We start from the raw sequence: 21,558 nt of genomic DNA, 5'->3' as shown, positions 1-21,558 counted from the left end.
GCATTCTGGGAGGCCGAAGAGCATGAAAGGCCATTGAAAGGTTTTAAACAGAGAAATAACACGACCAGATAAATCCTAAGAGGAGTGACGTGATCAGATAAGCTGTGTTCTCCCTTGCCGTTAAAGCTGTTAAAGATTTGGTGTGTTATTCCTCGTGGGAGAATTCGCATTTAAGGGAGATCACTCACAGGATGGACAAAGCTCAACAAAATGGAATAAACGCTAAATGGTAGTTGAGATCTATAGCATGATGACCTTGCCAGTTCTTCAAATCCAGGTAAAGAGTAAAACAATACATAATAGCTGCTAGAATATTTGGATAAAAGACTGTTTTGCGTTCGTAAATCTTGGCCTATTACCTCGAGCTGTCAGGGAATGGGGCCATGTAGAACATGTAGGGTTGGGCAGATTTCAAAAAATAAGATTATAAAAGATAGATCTCCTCCCTCAATCAAAACATTCTTTCCCTCTGGCTGTGTTCAGGAAGGTTTTGAGAAATTAGTAATGTGTCTCACCCCATTGGATTCATTCACATTAGCATTGAATAGCTGGTAACTTTCTAAGAGGGCATTTTGCCTTTTGATGAGCACTTTGTTAACCCAAAAGGACATTTGATTGAGAAAATTATTATAGAGATAGAGGAAAGCTGGATACTTTTGAAAAGCACAGCTTTTCTGGGCCAGCCTTACCTTCGCATTTCTCTAGTTTCTTACAGTTCTTTGATTTCAACTTTAAGAACACTCACTCTTATAGATACGTGAAGGAGGCATACCATGAATTTCACTCCATAGGAAAAATACCCCAGACTGGGAATCAGCGCATCCGTAAGATGCATGCTATTTATCCAGATGTGTAACTTCGGGCAAATCATTTCACCTCCATGGGCCTCAATTTCCTCATCTTTAAAATGAAGATTGGGAAGCACAATTCCTTAGGATGGCAGGGCAGTTTTTCGTGTGTGACAGCTGGACTGGACTCATCACCCAGGGCAATCCGACTTCCTTAGGCAAGTGAACGCCCCCTTTGCTCTCAAGGGTTGTCTCCCAGCTGCTGGCATCTTAGCTGAAGAAGAACTTTGCAGAGTGGGCAAGACTACGCTCTCATCCTGAACATAAGACGACATTTGTAATGTCTATTCCAAGGCTGACATTTCCTGAATCTGGATTCTTCCTTCATCACTCTCTGCTCATTCTCAGCAGAATTGTTGGAGAAACGCAAGTAGATATAAAAGTGATGGCTTTAGCTGCTAAATGAAAAGCGGTCAAAATAAATATTCACTTATAAGAAATAAGGGAACATCAATGGGCCCTGGCTACCAAAGATTAAGCAATGGCGGCCTCCTCATAAGCTTTGCTTTCTAATAACATTTTCATCCACAGTTTTTAACAAGTTATAACATTGAGAGGGTGGGACTTGACCACAAAATGGAAAAGCCTGGAAATTGGACCAGGAATTCACTCGATGAGACTCATTCAAATGAAAAGTGCACAGAGGCATTGGGAAGCTATCTGAGAAGGTGTAAGGTAAGATTTGGAAAGTGGTTTATGAGCAAAATGGTTTTCAAGATATTACTGATTTAAAAATGCAAAAGTAGCAAAATGTGCTTGAGAGCTCATATAGCTTGGAGAACTTGGCTTATCTCACTGACAGATAAGAGCATGGACTCGCACTTGGGCAGTATTGGTATAGTCTGTTCTACTCAAGTAAGAACTAGTAACCTAATGCTGTGAGGGATCGCACGTGGTTCCTTTGGTCTAGTAGAACAAACAGGAGCCTGAGAGGCAGTCAGCCTGTTCTGCCACTAATTCGTAGTGATCTTGAGAACATCACTTCTTCTCCACGGGGGAAAAAAACGTATCAACGGTCTTTCCTCTAGTAATACTTCTTGATGGAAACTCCCAGAAACGCATCCCAGATAATTAAAGAGGAGATTAGGTGGTAATGAAATGACTCGGGGCCATTGCATCTACAGTAAATGGAGTTAGGCTTCGTGGGGACTTGGAAGGAGACCGAGGAAACTGTCAGAGACCAGGGCAGACATTCTCTTCAGTTTCTCTCCCAATCGCTCTCATTCCCACACACACGGATTCTCATCATTGTCTCTCCCTGCAAATCTTCTCCCGTTTATGCTTCTTTCTGTACGCAAACTTTCCCCATTCCCCAGTCCCCACCCCTCTAGTTGATTAATTTCAGCCCATTACCTACACCATCCGAACACCAAGTCTAAGGTCATAGAATTGAGCTGCTTGCAAAGGCACTGGGATCTCAGCTCTTTCACGAGTGCAAGGGGAGAAAAGAATGATGCTACTCACCCCAAACTGCAGGATCCAAACGGTATCATGGGCTTTGTTCTAACAGTGAACAGCAAGGTCAAGAAGTTGTCATTCGAATGCAAGGGAAAGTGGTCAACGGAGTGCATGAGGCTGGGTCACTTTGTATCTCCCTTTCTGAGTTTTGCTGGCAGGCTATATTAGAATCGATGCTTGTTTGGATAAGGATCATCCCAATGGAAGCTGTACTCACCTGGTGTCAGGAGGATAGTGAACAAAGAAGCCTATCTTAAGGGGCAGGCTCACAGCAAACGTACGCAGGAGTCAAGAAGGACTCACAGGAGGTTGCGATACAGATATGTGTTTAATAAAATGTAGGTGATCATGGTTACAGACACATATTGGGTGCTTTATTTATCAAGAAGTGTGAGTCGCATAGTACACAACATATTGCATACAAAATCAGAAGATAAACACAACCGTTTCTACATGAAAAACCTATGGGATAAATGCTGACAGATGCATTTCCAGCCTTTCATTTCTCCTTCTCTCGGTCTCTCCTGGAGACGAGTTGTAAGCTCCAGCAGTTTTTAAAAATTCAGTTCTCCCATGCCCTGATACTATATTATATATATATATATATATATATATATATATATATATATATAAAACTTTTGGCAAAAAATGATCCAGATAATTTCCCTCCATTGGAAAATTTCTCAGCATATCCCTTTGCTCACACATTTCCTTAGACAGGAAATTAAATGCTTTTAACGTATCGGTTATTACACGATTGTGGTTACACTCACCTATTTTAAATGTTTCCTCTTACGGAGGAAGAGAAGAAGGGAAGGTATAGGTGTGAGGTGGGGAGGGAAAATACCTCAGGAGACAACTAGTACCTTGCAAGAGGCTTCTTAAACCGGATATGAAAAAGTTTGATGCGTATCTTCTCTACTAGAAAAATCAGATAAGAAGATTATTATTGTTATTCAGCTGTGAGGTGAGGATAATATTCCAAAGATTTTTCCCCCCTTCACTCTCTGCTCTGAGTCTCCATTGAAAGCTGCAAATGTCCCCTCAGTTGGAAGAATCTTTTCAGTTCCAGGATGGCTCATTGAGGCTGGGGAAAGCCTTTGTTTGGGTATCGATTACTCTGGTCTACCAGACGCCCCATTTGCATGAAAGTATGTTTGACACAAGCAGCAGTTTGGCCTCCTCCAAGAAAACCGTTAGGTACATACTTGTCTCATAGAATGAGGAGACCAGACAACCAGAGAAGTGTAATGACGATCCAGTCGGGCTGTAGTGAAGACCTCACGTCTGGAACCTACATAGAGTTGCCTGGCTCTTGGGTTTAGACGTTTGGATGTTAGAAACCCAGTTCTCCACTCTCTGCTCCCTGGCGCGGGTGAGCCAAGTGGGGACAGCAGATCCACCATATTGAATCTTCCCTCTAATCAAGACTGCCTCGGATTTGATTTTATTGTTTTAAAATTTCTTTTAATATTTATTTATTTTTGAGAAAGAGAGAGAGAGCACGCGAGTATGAGCTGGGGAGGGGCAGAGAGAGAGAGGGAGACGCAGAATCCGATGCGGGGCTCAAACCCACAAACCATGAGATCATGACCTGAGTCCGAGACGGAAACTCAACCGACTGAGCCACCCAGGCGCCCCGTGAGACTCCCTAGGATTTTAAGAGGAAGTTTCTCATTGAGCTGCACTGTGAGTCAAGAAATGCCTTTCCGCAATCGTGTTGATGACAGAAAGAAATGGTTTGGTTTTGGTCAAGAGGAGCTATTCTTAAATGTTTCCTAGGAAATGGATTAACTTTATAGGCCTGGGCACTTATCACTAACCCTCTGTCCTCTCTCCCTTTTCTTCTCCTGGGCCTTTATCTCCCAGACTTGCTAAATTCCCAGGAAACAGGAAATGTTTGGATTGCTGGAGGGAATGATTTCAGGGATTAAAAAAAAACCTTTTCCCCGAAATAGAGAATTTCCCTTTAAACACTTTTTATTATCTAATCTGTGATGGGACAGATGACAAAGCCCTGGCAGAGAATTATTGTTGGTGGATCGGTTGATCTGCTGATGCTCAAGGTTTTATGGAAACTTCCAAACATTCCAAACACTTGTTATTCTTTGGGAGGCAGTTGGTAACGCCATCCTACCCAAAGGGAGTAGAGAGAGAGCACACGGCAACCAAGCAAAGCTACATATTTGTAGAGGATAAAAATAAAAACAGTTCCTTTCACCAATTTTTTCTCATTAGGCACAAAACACTGAAATCTACGGAGAGGAGAGCAGAGAGCTCATTCGCTACAGAACTGGAGTCCCTCCCTCCCCCACCCTCCCTGGGTGTGGGGGGTGAGGCACAGAACATTTCCATACAATTGATGCTATTGATGTGAAAGCACAGTGATTGAAATGTCTCAGTTCTGCATTTCAGAAGGTCTAGCCAGGAGAAGGCAAGGGTGTGTGTGTGTGTGTGTGTGTGTGTAGGGGGTCGCTTGCGTGAACAAGTACTGCTTTGGTAGATAAACACAGCCTCCTAATTTCCTCTAGAATCAACAGTCTATGTCTTTTTTCTGGTCCAGTTGGGACCATAATCTGACACCAAGCCCAAACTGTATCAAACCCAGGCAGAGAAAGTTAGGTTGCGGGCTATTCCCTGGCCTCGTCTTAGGTTTCCTTCAAGAAGGAGAGGCGTAGCTCCCTCTTCGCATTGACCACAATTTGATTCTGCTACCTCTGTACATCCCAGATCACTTACAACTGTAGCTACATTTTCACAAGGGAGGGAGAACCGAAGCACCACAGGACTCCTGCATTAAGTTTCACGCTTTCCCAGCAATTTACTCAAGAAAAAGTGGGGAGGAGGGGGGAGGAGGGGGGAGGAGGGGGAGGCAGTGAGACACACATTACACAGGTTTTTATTTTCCTGGAAGGATCATCCCAGCTTTTCTAAGTTCCCAGAATTAAATGAATGTTATTTTCTTTGTGTTACCATGGAAACTTCCAGTAACACTGTGGGTTTTTTTAAAATTTTCTTTTGTCTAAGTTTAAAAACCCTTTTCAAAGATTTCAAAGAACTTTTTTAGGGCAATTTTGATATGTTTGCTTTTCTCATTTGGGGCTGTGATACTTGCTTTCCTTTCAATTTTTTCATTTCATAAGTTAGAATAGTTTCTATTGTGTGTGTATACTACTTTAAATTTAAAATAGTATATACAGATGTCTCTATTACAGGTCGTTGTTTGGCTGGGAAGCATTCATTTTTATTTCCCTTCACAGCCCTGCCCTCATGGTGCTTTTCCTGCCCTCTGCCTCCTGAGTTCAGCCTATGGAAGGGTGAAGGCCTCCCTTTTACCGTCCACAGACAAGTCCTCCCCACCGCCAGAGGGCGTGCAGTTTGTGAATCCAGTTGATCTGGGTCTGTGCAACAGCAACCATCTGGGTGAGCTCTGGAACATCTAGTAGATTCTCTGAGCGTTTGCAACCATTTGGCTCTTTCAAATAATGCGAATCAAAAATTTTGAATTTTTAATTCAACGAACATTTTTCTGAAAAATGTTTTGGCATTCAAGGACAGTAACTCCCCTAGATCCTTGTGTTCTTACCCTTTCTAGCTGCATGAGAAACTCAAGGGCTGGAGATTTGATGCTAATCTGGACAGTGTAGCCGGATGCGGAGGAAGGCAGTACCAGGAATTTTTGATCTGAGTCGCCTGTCACTTCTACACAAACGCACATGGCGAGGATGTCTCCATGCTCACGGTGAGAGCTGTCGACTGCTTATGACAAGCTTCTCTGCAGTGAGCAATGTCTACACCTATAAGTGGACTCTTACTACACTGGCAACTGTTGACAGTGGACCCACTTAGTCCAGCCCACTTTCAGAATGTGAGATAAATAGCAAGTATTCAGAAGTGCATGGTATCCTTTGAAATAGCAAAATTAGAGAAAAGCCAACAAAAACAGCCAGTGTTCGCCTGAAGGATATGGTAACAATATTCTCAGGAAGTAATTGAATAAACAGGCTACAAACATGGAAAACTAGGAGTGTGTGGAAGAGAAAGGGAAATAAAAGGAGTAAATACAAGACTAAATGTAATCTTCTCCTTAAACACTTCAGAATTTTATTAATCCTTAACAAGTTCTTTTCAAATTAACTCAATATCTTCTTCCTGGTTAGCTTCAAATATAGTTTAGCTTGATTCTCCTTATTACTAAATTATGTAAATCATTACTTAAATCTACTAGAGATAAGAAAAAAATCTAGCGAGACTTATAATAACGAAAGACGGAATTAAAAGTTTAAAACTACTAAAAAATACCACGGCCTATCGATCAGCTGTGTGCAAGTCACGTTAGGATATACATGTGCACTTTGAAGACGAGTACAACCCACTAACATGGGCAGCAAAACAGGGCAGGGAGAGATGGAGTTGGTAAAAAATCACATTGTTTCGCAAAACGTGGGGTCCTTCGGAATGCTATCTCAGAAAGCCTCCGCAGTCGAATTAATTTTTCTAAAGATAATTTGTTCTTTTGAAGATAATCGCCATTCCCTAAATAAACAGATGGCATCATAGGGTAATTAGCCATTTGTAGGCCTGACAAAGTTTTCCCATTTTAGTGGATAGCTCTCCTGATGTGGCGGTAAGAGAAATCGCGCTGGACGGCATCTGTTGTATTTTACGTGAGTGGAGTTGCAAAGTTTGGAATTTCATACTCACGGGGACTTAAAATAATTTGAAAATGGAAACTTTGGGCCTACGTACTTAGATGCATATATATATACATTTATTAAATACTCCATTGTCAGGTTGTTGATTTAATACAAGATTTGGTAACTTGATGGGGGGTATGAGAGAGGTATAAGGAAAGAACCCATATGGATTGTGTTCAGCTTGACTTTGTATAAACATAACATATTTATGGTTATATCTCTGGCTAGTGATCTCCAGCCAATGCAAAGAGGCTCTAAAGGGAAGATTGATATTTTAAATAATGTATTTGCTTAGAAATCAAATAATGGCTGCCTCATAAAATTCTTACCACCTTTTAGTAACCAAGGTCAGAAATGGAGGGATAATTCCCCCTGGGTCAGAATGAAAACAACAAATGAGATCAATGGATCTCATTTGAAATCGGTCTTTCCACATCCACATTCTTTTTCGTACCAATCTGGGTGGATAGAGATCCATTACCTAAACCAAATGGACCCACATTCTACGGTATCATATTCTTTTCTTATGTTTCCTTGCCATAAGCAGAATTTTCCTGTGACTGTGATTAGCGTTGACAACAACATCCTTAAGAATGGGGCAGGAAGAAGAAAATGGGAGAGGAAGGCATTCAGACACTAGATAAACATCCAAAATAATGTGCACAAAAAGAGTCAACAACGCCACCCGGGATTTTCCCCTGTTTGGGTATCTTCGAATGAAGCAGCTATGGGAAGCTAATGTAGATTAGATTGCTGGAAAATGCAGGGTTATTACAGAGGAAATAACTCACTGGATGATCCACACAGCCCGACTAAATTACTACTTGATTAATTCCTGATAAAACTCCGAGCGCACAAAGCGAGGCAGTGAATCCTTTTCCATCAGGGCATAGATTCTTTTCTGGGCCACATCGAAGCTGCTCGGGGACGGTTCCACCAGGTTCTTCGTTGTGATGTCCTTTGTGAAGTGATCGATATTCACCTGCGGGCCGGGAAACAGGGTCACAAGTCAGCCCAGGTGGCAGGATTTGATGGGGGGTTGGGGGGGGTGGGGAGGGACAGGAACTGGTCACCAATAAAGTCACGAGGGGAAGAGGCTCCTAAGAAGTGAGAAGAAATGTCATTTCTGTTGTATAGGCAGTGGGGTGAAGCAAGAGATACTCTAAAAAACGCACGAGTCGGCTTAAGATCCAAATAACGCACGTGTCGGAATTCCACCGGCAGCTACCGTGCTTACGGCTTTTAATCCTCACAAGAACCCCAAGAACATGTGTAGGCAAAGCTTAAGTGGTTTTCTCCAGGGCACCGAGCTAAGGCGTGCATATGAGTCAGAGACTCAGAGTTTGAATCCGCGTGTCCTGACGCCTCATCCCTCAACCTTCCTTCGGCCGCGTGTGCTTTCACGCCTGATGGAGACAGAGAAGAGGAGAAGGGAATTCTGACCCGATCCAGAAGCTTTTTTTACGGATCTGGAAGAGCGAGGAAATGGGGTCTTTCCCGGAACAAACCAGGCAACAGTGTTTTTGACAGACAAATGATAAGAATAGCGGCTAGTGTTCATCGGGCGCTTCGTCTACACAGCCTCTTTGCTGGGAACGTTAGTTTTACGGGCTCTGGGTTGAGGCTCCCGTTGAACCTCACCACTCTGAGCGGGACGCCCACATGTCCATCTTACAACCGAGGGGCAGAATGCGAGGGATTCGCTCCAGGTCACGAGTGGGAGAGAGAAGATTAAAAAGCCAGGCAGTGTCGCCCTTCACTAATAGACTGCAGCCTTGGAAGGCGTTGCGGCTTGATGTCCTGCGTGCAGTTAGCGACACATCGCCCAAGTCCCCGGGGGGACACCGTTCGTATTAGGGGCCAGATGGATGGTCCCCCGGATTGTGCAGGGCACAGCCCTGCACGGGCCTGCCTGAGTGTGACTTGGGAGGATTCGCTGCTCATCATCTCGTGGGCTTTAAGGACCCTTAAGCTATCTGGCTGTAAAAGAGAAAGAAACAAAACCCAAATTGGCCAGTGGTTCTGAATTGGAAGGTCGCAAAATGTCCTAGATCGCTCCTGGGCTGCTAGAGGTCCTCGACACTGGAAAAGCTCTCTGCGCTCAGAGGATGTGGGTGTGGCTGCAGGCAGAGTCAGGGACAAAAGCCTGGCGGAGAGTGCCAGGCCAGGATGGGCCGGACAGCGGGCGTGAGCTGGGCTCCAAGCTCCAAGATAAAAGGAGTTGAGACTGTGGTAAGATTTTCCATGGTGAGAGGGGCCGGAGTGCTTTCTGCAGGAGGAAACGATGCAGCACAGCCTCAGAGCTGAGGTCCAGGGCCTGACTCTGCATGTGGGGACCCCAGCCCGGTGAGGTCAAGTTACATGCCCGCTAACGCTCAGGAGGGACAGGATGGAGGCGACGCTGTAACGTATACCTCTCTGTTCCCAGTCTTTTCTTCTTCTTTTTTTTAATTAAAAAAATGTTTACTTATTTTTAGAGAGGGAGTGTGAAAAGGAGAGGGGCAGAGAGAGGGAGAGAGAGAGAGGGAGAGAGAGAGAGAGAGAGAGAGAATCCCAAGCAGGCTCTACACTGTGAGCATAGAGCCCGATGAGGAGCTTGAACCCACGAACTGTGAGATCATGACCGGAGTCAAAATTGAGAGTCCGATGTTTTCTTTTTTTAGTGTTTATTTGTATTCAGAGAGAGAGAGAGAGAATGAGCAGGGGAGTGGCAAAGAGAGAGGGAGACACAGAACCCGCAGCAGGCTCCAGGCTCTGAGCTGTCAGCACAGAGCCTAACACCAGGGCTCGAACTCCCAAACTGCGAGATCATGACCTGAGCCGAAGTCAGAGGCTTAACTGACTGGGACACCCAGATGCCCCTCGTTTTATTCTTCTTGCCACACTAAAGCAATGCTTCTTCCTCTCTCACCGTGAATATATACTGAGCTAGGTAGGCAACCCTACACAGAATGGTTGAATTTCAAAAAAGTATAAAACGCTCTCCTAGTCTTAATGTTTAAAAGAAGGGATGCCTTTACTTCTAACACATTGTATCCAGCGACGTGCAGCCTCTACTGGTTTTATTACTTTTATGTGCGCATGCCCCCTCTAATGAATCGTTCCCATACACGTTCACGTGTTTGCTGAGCCAGGAAAATACTATCACAGTAACCAGGTATGATCGCCTGACGATCGGCAATGTCCACATCATCCACGCATTCAACTGTGCGTGGCCATTTCTCTTTTTAAAATCTTAGTGCCAGGGGCGCCTGGGTGGCTCAGTCGGCAAAGCGTCCGACTCTTGGTTTTGGCTCACGTCCTGATCTCACAGTTCGTGGGATGGAGCCCCGAGTCGGGCTCTGCGCTGACAGCACGGAGCCTGCTTGGGATTCTCTCTCTCTCCCTTTCTCTCTGCCCCTCCCCCGCCCCCCCCCCCGCCAAATAAATAAACATTGAAGCATGCTCTAGGTACACACACACATACACGTACGTGAGATGTTTACGGCGAAGGGTACCGAGGATGGGAGAACCCGTCCGAAGTCACACGTGGAAGAAAGCCTGGGATTGGAATGTCCACATCCATTCGCCTCGCAAATGTTTGCTGACCACCGCCCATGAGCCCGGGGCAGGGTTCCCATCCTCCCTGACGTGCAGCTCAGCCCACGGTGACCACCCTCACTCACCCATCAAGACCTACCTCTTTAGGAGCCTCCGTTTGGATGAATTCTTCATAAATTTTCTTCGCCTTCTCGGCCATCTTGGCAGGGGACTTGATCTTCTTGTAGTCCTCACAGGCCAGCCAGAACTCGAGGTTTTCCTCACTGAATTCAGACTTCAGGAAACTTTTGAAGCTGGCAAGCCCATCTAGCCAGGGGAAAGTTTGGTTGGATGGATAAATACATGCGTCCTTCATATTATCCATACATTTTTTAGAAGTTTATCCAAAATAGATTGTAAATTATAAATTTGTAAACTATAAAATTGGAAACTATAAATTATAAATCTGCCCGCTTGCTTACCAACACTGTATCCTGTTGTATCGCCTGGATTTATTTACTACATATTTCTGTCACTCATGTAAGAACCTTACACGTATTAACTCTCATTTACTCCCCTTATGAACCATGAGGCAGGTGCTATTCGTGTCCTATTTTTACAAAATGACATGAGAGAGATCAAGGGGCGCCTGGGTGGCTCAGTCGGTTGAGCGTCCGACTTCGGCTCGGGTCGTGGTCTCACGCTCGTGAGTTCGAGCCCCTGGTCGGGCTCCGTGCTGACGGCTCAGAGCCTGGAGCCCGCTTCGGAGTCTGTGTCTGCCTCTCTCTCTGCCCGTCTCCCACCCACCCACACAAGAATAAATAAACATTTAAAAAATGAAAAAAAATAAAAGAGAGATCAAGTAACTTGCTCTTAGGTAACCAGCTGGTCGGTGGCAGAGGCAGGATTCAAATCCAGGAACCTGCATTTGGTGACAAAGGTTTACCTGTAAGACCATCTAGGAATATTAGGAACACTAACGCCACTCTGGATACTCTTCAATCACCGAAAAGAAAAAGATATATTTGGAACCTGATTTGGCACTGTAATACTGACGTTGATTATCGTGTGCGTGACAATTTTTTTTTTTTTATTCTACCGATGATTTGGGGGCCGTTATTAGACTCCAGGCAGTACGATAAGTCACAACGGTAAGTAAAGCTGTCAAGGTTCCTGCCCTAATGGAGCTTCCAGATTCTGGGGGAAGTAGGAAGAAAGTGAAGAAACACAAGAAACATTGACACACAAAAAAGGAAAAACCATATGAAAGATAGTAACGGAGTAACAGGAGGGACTTAACTTTATTTTAAGGTGGCGGAAAGCCCCATGAGAAAGGGACGCTCTGTTTGAGACCTGAAGACAGGAAGGGACTGAATGAAGTTACCACGCGCCGAGGAGTTACTATACCTGTCAATCATACATATGTCAGTGGTTTTTTTTTTCATTGTATTTATTTTTGAGAGGGGTGGGGGCAGAGGGAAAAAGAGAGAGAGAATCCTAAGCAGATTCCACACTCAGTGCAGAGCCCGATGCAGGGCTCAATCCCATGACCCTGAGGATCGTGATCTGAGCCGAAATCAAGAGTCAACGCTCAACCTCCTGAGCCACCGAGGTGCCCCAATACGTCAGTTTTTTAAAACACGTTAGCTTTAATATAATTACAACTACTGTGTTTTCGGTGTGCTGTTGCTCATGTGGACTCCAGCTTGTTTCAAAATAGGTATCCATCCATGTAATATATATGTATACATTCATCTGTTACAAATGTGTATATGGGAAGCTCTTAGGCCTGATGCTGTGTTTCTTTTTCCTCCCTACCCTCCATAGGGGGTGATATGTGGGAATTCACTGATTTCATAGAACACGCACCCAGCACGGGTGCCGATTAAACCAGGATACATAGTTGTCTTTTTTTTTTTTCAATTTACCTTCAATACATTTTTATTGTCTGCACGCCCCTTACCATCCCCTGCAGCCACATTCAATTCTAAAGAAACAGAATGGTTAGGTGATAAGTAACTTGGATTAGAGTCCTCAGCAATTTCTGGGTGCAAACAAAAACACTTTGCATTTTAGTCCCCTCTTTTTATATTTCACCTAAGATTTTTTTTTGTAATTTATTTACTTATTCTGAGACACAGAGAGAGAAAAAGAGAACATGAGCAAGGGAGGGGAAAAGAGAGAGGGGGAAAGAGAAGCCCAAGCAGGCTCCACACTGTCAGCGCGGAGCCCGACACGAGGCTCGAACTCCCGAACCGGGAGATCATGACACGAGCCAAAACCAAGAGTTGGATGCTTAAGCGACTGAGCCACCCAGGTGCCCCAGACTTTTTCCTTTTTTATTGATCGACATCTAAAAATAAGCTGGGAGCAATGGTAGGCATGATGAACAATTTGCTCTGGAGACCTCGCTAGGAGAGTTACTGTAAAGCCATTTGGTAACACATATCTAGATAAAATCGGGTGTGTTTTCCTTCTCTCCCTTTCCATATTTTGCACTCTATTTCTAGCACCATTTGTTATAATTTAGTGACACAGGAGTCACCATATATGCTGAAAGAAGAAATAAAGCCTAGAGCTCTCTCTCTGTCATAGCTAAAGTTTTCACTGTTTCTTAAACAAAATGTGTCAGGTAGCCTCTGTTGAAATGGAAAAATGCCCAGGACTTTCTAGAGGCCGGGAAATGATAGCAGGAGTGAAGTCTTATGAACACCCATGCAAGACTTTGGAGGAAACTATAACTTCACAGAATTAAGTCTGTGGCCATTGTATTCTCATCAGGCCCCTGTCCCCACAACCTATCCGTCTCTCTGAATCACCCATTCCAAGTCTTTATAAAAGATACAGATAAAATCCCAGTCCTCCCAAGCATTGGTATTTATGACCTGAGGACGCACGCCAGGACTCCAGAACAATATTAACATTTACCAGGCATCCGGGGGCTGAGCTCGGAAAATAACTTTCCAGTGAAGTCAGTCCATTTCCTGGGCACTGGTTTTATCACTCTCACTGAATTCTACAACACTATTTCAGGGCTTTTTATCAATGCACACACTTTGATCAGAGACTCATAACCGGCTTTAAACTCACTCTATTGTCCGGGGAGATGCTTAAAGCTATTCTTTCTCTCACCTGGCTTTTGAGAATTCTCTGGATGGCCCCTTAGTAGGACCTTCAAATCATTCCCCAGATACCTTCTCCTCCTTCGCCTCTGGTTTTCCAGTGGGCCATTCCTTGACTCTCTGTTCAATTCCCATCAGCCCTGAGGAAGTCCTCTTGGGTCAGAGCCAAAGAGACTCCAGGAGAAACTTGTCTAGTCTTCAAGTAACACACACATCATCTCTGGCCCACACCACTGCCCTCAGACTCCACACCCACCCCACGGGGCCCTCAGCACACATCCCTGAGAAATCCCTGCGTCCTCCCCTGCTGAGCCTGCACAGAACCCCAGGATACTTCTCAACACACCTCTTCGGGCATCCCCTACTAGGAAGCAGATGAAACCTCCTGATCGCCGGTCTTGTGGGAACAGTCTGGGTTTTGACCGACATTACGGCCCCAGAGCTGGCCCTAAGGAATGGTGTCGCTTTTGACATCTAAGCAAAAGAACGTAGCAGCCCTACCAAAGGACGAAATGAAGCCAGCTCTAAAACCACTTGGAAAATAAAAGGAGTGTGAGACAAATCCAAGTCAGTTGGGTATATAAAGGAAAACTATTAAGGGCGAGGGGCGCCTGGGTGGCTCAGTCGGTTAAGCGTCCGACTTCAGCTCAGGTCAGGGTCTTACGGTTTAGGGGTTTGAGCCCCATGTTGGGCTCTGTGCTGACAGCTCAGAGCCTGGAGCCTGCTTTGGATTCTGTGGCTCCCTCTCTCTCTGCCCTTCCCCCCACTCATGCTCCGTCTCTCTGTCTCTCAAAAATAAATAAACATTAAAAAAATATTAAAGGGGGGAGATTAGAATAAATCTCCCCTCCTAGAGGAAAAATGGTGGAATGTCATGAGTGGATAGGTGACAGGTATCATTACATAGCTTGCCCGTTCCAAGCACGGGCTCTGGAGTCAAGGTACCCTCGGGTGGGTCCTGTTTCACCACATCACCACTCAGAAATGTCACTATTCGGTAACTGGGGCAAGTGACCCACCCTCTCTGAGCCTCAACTGCCTCCTCTGTTACACGGATATAATCATGGAACCCACGTGAACCCACGTGATAAGGTTGTTGTGAGGACTCAGCAATTCACGTCAAGCTCTTACCTGGTGTCGAACATAATGAGAGCTCAGGAAGTACTGTCTTTCATCATTTTGATTCATGCCTAATTTAAAATCAGTGTTTGCCATCATTCAAAAGCCAGCTCCCAGGTTGCCTCAGATGGGAGGTACACTGCCTTCTCCTTGCTCTTGAAGATTTTTGGATGGTGATGGGAGAAGAGCTTTCTTTATCCTTTTGTTGCTGCTGTTCCCTGACATGCCTGTCTTCTCCAGGAGGCCGTTCAGGCTTCGCGTTCAAGGTCTGAGTTTCACGTACCTTCGCCTCTCCTTCCCACCCACCTCACATCTGTGCCTCACATCGAATAGACAGACGCTGAGCCAAATAAGACCCACTAAGGGACGCCATTCCTCCCACATCGCAGAGCCGAAGGACGGAGAGCTAAAAGAAAAATAAATCTACCACGGTAGTGTTTTATTTCATGAGCACGTTACCTAACCTCACTTTCCTTTTCTGAAAAGTAGAGATTGTTATCGTATCGAAGCCCTAAAATTATTACGCTCCTTAAATAAAGCACTACACGCAAAGCGCGTTGGGCAACGCCCGACACGTGAACAAACAGTACAAGTAACCTATGGCTGATACTATTGTTATTATTGCTTTGAAGGGATTTGTGGCTGCCAGTGAGTCAGAGGAGGGCATAGATGAGCCAGACAAAAAAGGAGGGAGAATATTGGAAACCAAAGAGAGAGAAGCAGGAGAAGAAGGCAAAGATAGGGAAAAGAGACACAGAGAGAGAGAGAAGGCTAGATCTGGGCTGTTCCGTTCCCCACGGATGAGTCCAAATCTCAAGGGTGTCTCAGGAAATGCTCTGACCTTTTGGAGCTCCTGGGAAAAAAAGAAATCGCATATAAACTTTCCCGCTGCTACTGGATTGTGTTTCATTCTTCCTTGGCTCTTTTTTAAAAGAATTTTTTTTTTTAATGTGTGTTTTTTATTTTTGAGAGAGAGAGAGACAGAGTATGAGAGGGGCAGAGAGAGAGAGGGAGATGCAGAATCCAAAGCAGGGTCCAGGCTCTGAGCTGACAGCACAGACACAGGGCTCGAATTCACAAGCTGCGAGATCATGACCTGAGCCGAAGTCAAGGCTTAACCAACTGAGCCACCCAGGAGCCCCCTTCCTTGGCTCTTAAAGACAGTCAGGTGGAGGAATTTAATGTCACAGTCTTTTTTTTTTTAATTTTATTTTAAGTTTATTTATTTTCAGAGAGAGAGAGAGCGAGAGATAAAAGAGTGAGCAGAGGAGGGACAGAGAGAGAGAGAGAGAGAGAGAGAATCCCAAGCAGGCTCTGCACTGTCAGCATGGAGCCCGATGCAGAGCTCTAACGCATGAACCGTGAGATCACGACCTGAGCCGAAACCAAGAATCAGATGCTTAATGGACTGAGCCACCCAGGCGCCCCTAATGTCACTGTTTTATTTAGACTTTCGCGTGCAATCCGTGTTTGTGTTTAATGAGCAGCACACTGGTCATTTGTCCCACAGACCTAATGAATACAGGTGTCATCACCTGCAGAGTTGAACACAAAACAGGTAAGAAATTGACGTACTGTCAAAACAGAGTTAAATACACTGGAGGCTTAAAAATGATTTCTTAAATGAGGAAAAGCAAGAGAAAGCTTGTTAGTTGGGAAAGATTGAATAGCACCTTAATTGTCTAATTTTTAAGAGGTTAGGTACCAATTGACTTCATTTCCGCTCAAGAAAAATGTGGATTTAAGGAATACTGGGGAACTATATCAATTGTGAGGCAACCTCCTGCATGAGCAGAACAGAATGCCAAATGTTCTCTGTAAATCAACGAAGATGCCACTCCTCGAGGTGAAATGGTTTAGTTTATCCAATCAAACATCCAAGCAGAGATTGTGGCATTTCAAACGCATAGATTTCTCAAACGTATCTTTCTTGGTTACCTATTTTGCATCATTCACAGCTAATGTTAGCTATTTTTGATCCCAGACCATGAGTTTTAGCAGATTCAAATAACATTTCCTGAGAGTTGAGTTGCTAAAGTTTGGCTTAAAGTTATTCACGAGGCACAACAGCGGGTGTTCGGGAGAATAGGTCAAATGTCTCTTCAGGTTTCTGGTGCCTGGTGTTCTGTTAGTCCTTCTCTGGGGAGAAGGAGACAGTGAGAAGTGGAGAGCAGAGACAACATGGCAAGAGGGACACACAGAGCAAAAAGGGAGCCATAGAGAGAAGCCGGGGGAGAGGGTGGAATGGAAAAATAAAGAGGAAGAGAGAGACACGGAGAGTAAGGGCAGAGGAATAAACTTCGAGAGAGAGGCAGTCTTATTTACTAATGGCACCCCCCTCCCTTTAGGGCATGGGTCTCCACTCTTCGTGGGAGATCTCTATATTCATACCAGAACCTCTCTTTTTCACCTGAGCTTCTTTGAATATAAAGAAAGACCCTTTCAGAGGAAGAATTTTGACCTGAATGGTTATCAAGTGCTTTTCCATTTATCACTAGGGGAAGTTAATTTCCCCAGTCTTCAAATGCTAATTCCTGGGGTGCCTGGGTGGCTCAGTTGGTTGAGCCTCCGACTCTTGGTTTTGGCTCTGGTCATGATCTCAGGGTTGTGGGATCGAGCCCCGAGATGGGCTCTGCACTAAGCATGGAGCCTGCTCAAGCTTCTTTCTCTCTCTCCCTCTGCCCCCCTCCCCTGCTCTCTCTCTCTCTCTCTCACACACACACACATTAAAAGAACGAAAAAACAGAAGTGACAAAACACATTTAAAGAAAAACGTTAATTACTTAGGAGGATAATTACGTAGAACTTAAGATTATACGTACACACACGTATACACAGATACATACTGTGTAACACATCTATATGCATATGTAATTTTGAAACGTATATAATTAAATGAAATGTGAATATTATATATACATATTTACACAACACTGACGTGAATGTATATTTTCTCCACTGAGAAGTAGCAAATATTACTGTGTGAGTCTCAGGCCTCAAGCTGAAAGGCTTCAGACCCTCAACAAATGCTAAGGTGTTAACACTAATTGCCTCTGATTTAACTTCTGCCCCTATCTTTCTTATACCAAATAGCTCCCCGTCCCTAAAAGCCTGAAATATATGAACACGTGCCCCTAAGGATTAGCGGGACTGAAAAAGATTGGATATGGGCACACAAATATATATCCTTCTCCTTCATGGTTTTGTAAACATGAAAAAAGGTCTGCTAATTCTCAGGTTTCTTGACACTAGCAATAAATACCTGGACCCAGGGTACTTAGTATTCTTAATGTAGCAATATATCATCTGTCTGGTTGCAATTGGCCCCAAAACCATTGTGTAAGACAATAAATCAGTCAATTGAGAAGCATAAATATTTTTCTCTTAATCAACCTCGTGGAATTTCTGGATCCAAGAAGCAAAATGAATGAACTCATTCACCCATTAGGTTAACAAACATGTACTGAACACTTTATATGTGTCAGGGCATGGTATTCTGTTTAGCCGAAGGGATAAAAAGAGAATCAAAGTGGATAAGATTAAGAAAGTTACAAAGAGGTAATGATTCTACCTCAGGTAAGCAGAAGCTTGCCCTACTCAAAACAAGACATCATTTTTTTAGGTTTATTTATTTACTTTGAGAGAGAGAGAGAGAGAGAGGCCGCGCGCATGTGCGAGTGGGGAAGGGGCAGAGGGAGAAGGAGAGAGAGAATCCCCAGCAGGACCCCACTGTCAGTGCAGAGCCCCACATGGGGCTCCAATCCATGAAACGTGAGAGTGTGACCTGAGCCAAAACGAAGAGTCAGAAGCTTAGCCAACTGAGCCATAAAAAATTTTTCATACCTGATTCGACGCATGTTCTTTGTTATCTATGCTGTGCTTATTAATAATGATGCACCTGCAAGAAGCATTTTTTAAATCCTTATTTTTGCAAAGCATCCAACAGTTTCATATGCCATTCTTGGGGCAAAGATGAAGAAATACAGGTTGGATACGTTAAATTGAATCATATTCTCAAAATGAACTATTCCATAAATACTTATTCTCCCCATATCGTGCACTTCTTATTGGGAAGTTGTTCAGATCAAAAGGCTAAGCCTTGGCTGTCCCTGAGTTTATAATCTGTTATCGGAGGGAGACAGCGGTGAAGAAGTACTCGGTTGGTAGTATCAAGCAGCAGAAAAGATGTGCAGACAGGTTCTCTGGAAGCTCAGAGGGAGGATAAATCATTCTGGATGGCCAAGGAAGACTAGGCAGTCAGCATTCAGATCTGCTTTCATAGCAGAGGAAGTATTTCGACAGACAGAGATGGGAATACAAAGTATTCCGGCCACAGGGATTACATGTGGAAATCCCATAAGGGGGGGAAGAAGACCTCAGTTTGACTGCAGACCAGCCATCCTGTTATCATGGGGAACCTTAACCTCGATACCGCAGGCCTTGAGGACCAGTAAGGATTTGGATTAGGGGAGAGGCAAGCAGTGCTCTGTTGGTATTAGCGTGGGAACGGGTTCTTGCTGGCACTTCTGTTGTGTCTTGAAAGAAGGCAAGCACCAGAAGAGGAAACCAAGGCTGGGGGACATAACAACGCATGTCAGGCCACCAGAGCCGTCATTAGCAGCTTGGACTAGGACGTACCTACCCGATCTTGGTTCCTAATCCACTGTTCTTCATGCTGTTGTAACCAGTCCTTACCAAGCCATGATGAGGCTAAGCTGGAAAGGGCAGTGTCTCTCTTTTACTGATGAAAATATTGAGGGGCGCCTGGGTGGCTCCGTCGGTTAAGGGTCCAACTTTGGCTCAGGTCATGATCTCATGGTTCGTGGGTTTGAGCCCCGCGTCGCGCTGTGCTGACAGCTCGGAGCCTGGAGCCTGCTTCCGATTCTGTGTCTCCCTCTCTCTCTGCCCCTCCCCCCACTCATGCTCTGTCTGTGTCTCTCAAAAATAAATAAATGTTAAAAAAACTTTAAAAATATATTGAGAAACACACAGGTCAAGCCACTTGCTCTGGCTCATACAAATAAGGAGGATAGATGGGAAAATAATCTGCAATCATGAGTCCTTAAGCCACTTTCTTTTCACATTCTCTCACAGTACAGTAGAACTTTGTCTTCTTGTGATCTGGGTAACCACACTCCCTGGGCATCCTTCCCTTGTTGAGTCCACATGGAAAAATTGAAGCGGGCACCTGGGTGGCTCTGTTGGTTAGGCATCTGACATTGGCTCAGGTCATGATCTCTCAGTACGTGGGTTCGAGCCCCACGTCGGGCTCCGGGCTGACAGTTCAGAGCCCGGAGCCTGCTTCGGATTCTGTCTCTCCCTCTGTCTCTGCCCCTCCCCAGCTTGTGCTCTGTCTCTCTCTCTCTCTCTTTTTATCTCTCTCTCAAGAATAAACAAAATAAATAAATAAAAGAAAAAAAGAAAAATTGAAGAAGTGTCAAAATTGGAGAAGGACACCGGCAACACAAAGGCGATTTTTGCCTCTGTTTCCTCCCCTGACCTTTGATAAAAGACGATTCCAACTTACAGTTGTTCTGCAGGATCTTGTCCAGGGAGTCACGCCATTGCAGAGCCTCATCCAGTGGGGGTCTTCATCAAGAATTAAGGGGGAGAAAAAAAAAAAAAGGTGACCACCATGAGAAGAGTACTAACAACACCCACTGACCATGTCCTGGATCTGCTTTTCGCAGAAAAGCTACAACCAGTGACCCATCCTCAGGACAAGGGAGTGTGAGTTATTTTCTTTCTAGCAATTGGGTTTGGTGGGCTGGGTTTGCTGTCCCTCATCTGTATCGTGTATTTTCATCTCTTTTTGAGCAATTTGTTTAGGTCTGTCTCTTTTTGGAAGTAAAGTCCATTCATCATGAAGCTGTGTCTTGATATTCTCGTATATCCGATGACAGTACCTCCAATTGTGCACTTTGTGGCCTGAATGCAACAGAACGAAATCCAGTGGCCCTGTTATAGGGATTGAACTCATGTTCTCTGCCTCCCCCATGCTTCACTTTAACCACATAATTTAATCAGCAAAGGCCATTTGATTCCACATCCACATCCCATTGCCATCATTAAGGCTGAAAGATGAAAGGTGTAATGCTGCCTCACATGGGAAATGGGATCAGAGTAAGTCTATGTTTTTAAAAACCTGGGTGCATTTTTCCTGCCCTGTTAGGACAGGTAGTGATTTTTGCAAGATTTCTTCCTGAGAAGAAAAGTGGTCTACATCGTGACTAGGAATGTTGTCCATAAACGCTCCAGATGCTGACTCAAAAGGAGAAGGTGATAGCTAACATATAATTTCCCCTCGGGCTGTTTTTATTTTAACATTTATATATGCAGCAACCCTGCAGCTATTTCATTATAACCACTAATTCCCCTCGCCCCGCAGGATTGTGTCGAGTCAGGCTGGTGCAGTCTGGGAAAAATGGCTGACTGTGCTCTCCCCGGGGCTCCCCCGCTCTCGCTCCTGCACCGTGATGGGAGTCCTTCCCCATCAAATCAAAAGAGAGTAACAAGGCATTTGTTAGAATAGCAAGGCCAGTGAAGGTATTTTTCCTAAATTGGAACTTCCTTAGCTCTTCACTATTTTTATCTACTGTTCAGACAGTCCAGGACTGTTCCTGCTTCTGTTTTTTTGTTTTTTTTTTTAATATTATCTTGGGGTTTCAAGTATTAAGATTAGCAGCTGAGCTTGATAAGACACTTGCTAATTCCACTCTTCATTTTGCTGTCCAGGCTTTGCTATATAGATACACTTTATTTACGTAGGGAGTCCAATATGGCAGTAGATTTTTT

At 44.5% G+C, this 21,558-nt stretch overlaps 1 protein-coding gene across 1 annotated transcript in view; it reads right to left on the bottom strand.

The window, feature by feature from the left end:
• Nucleotides 1-6,382: 6,382 nt before the first annotated feature.
• RGS5 (regulator of G protein signaling 5) overlaps nt 6,383-21,558 on the bottom strand; it is a 48,344-nt gene continuing 33,168 nt past the window's right edge. Inside the window, exons 3-5 of the mRNA XM_043567548.1 lie at nt 20,291-20,352; nt 10,683-10,849; nt 6,383-7,985 (exon numbers count right to left, since the gene is read on the bottom strand). Of these exons, the coding sequence (XP_043423483.1) occupies nt 7,824-7,985; nt 10,683-10,849; nt 20,291-20,352 (391 nt within the window). The 3' untranslated portion in view covers nt 6,383-7,823. The remainder of the gene's footprint in view (nt 7,986-10,682; nt 10,850-20,290; nt 20,353-21,558) is intronic.

This window comes from Prionailurus bengalensis, chromosome E4 (assembly GCF_016509475.1).
Source record: "Prionailurus bengalensis isolate Pbe53 chromosome E4, Fcat_Pben_1.1_paternal_pri, whole genome shotgun sequence".
NCBI classification, from domain to species: Eukaryota; Metazoa; Chordata; class Mammalia; order Carnivora; family Felidae; genus Prionailurus; species Prionailurus bengalensis.
This window is presented reverse-complemented; position numbering and strand designations above follow the sequence as displayed.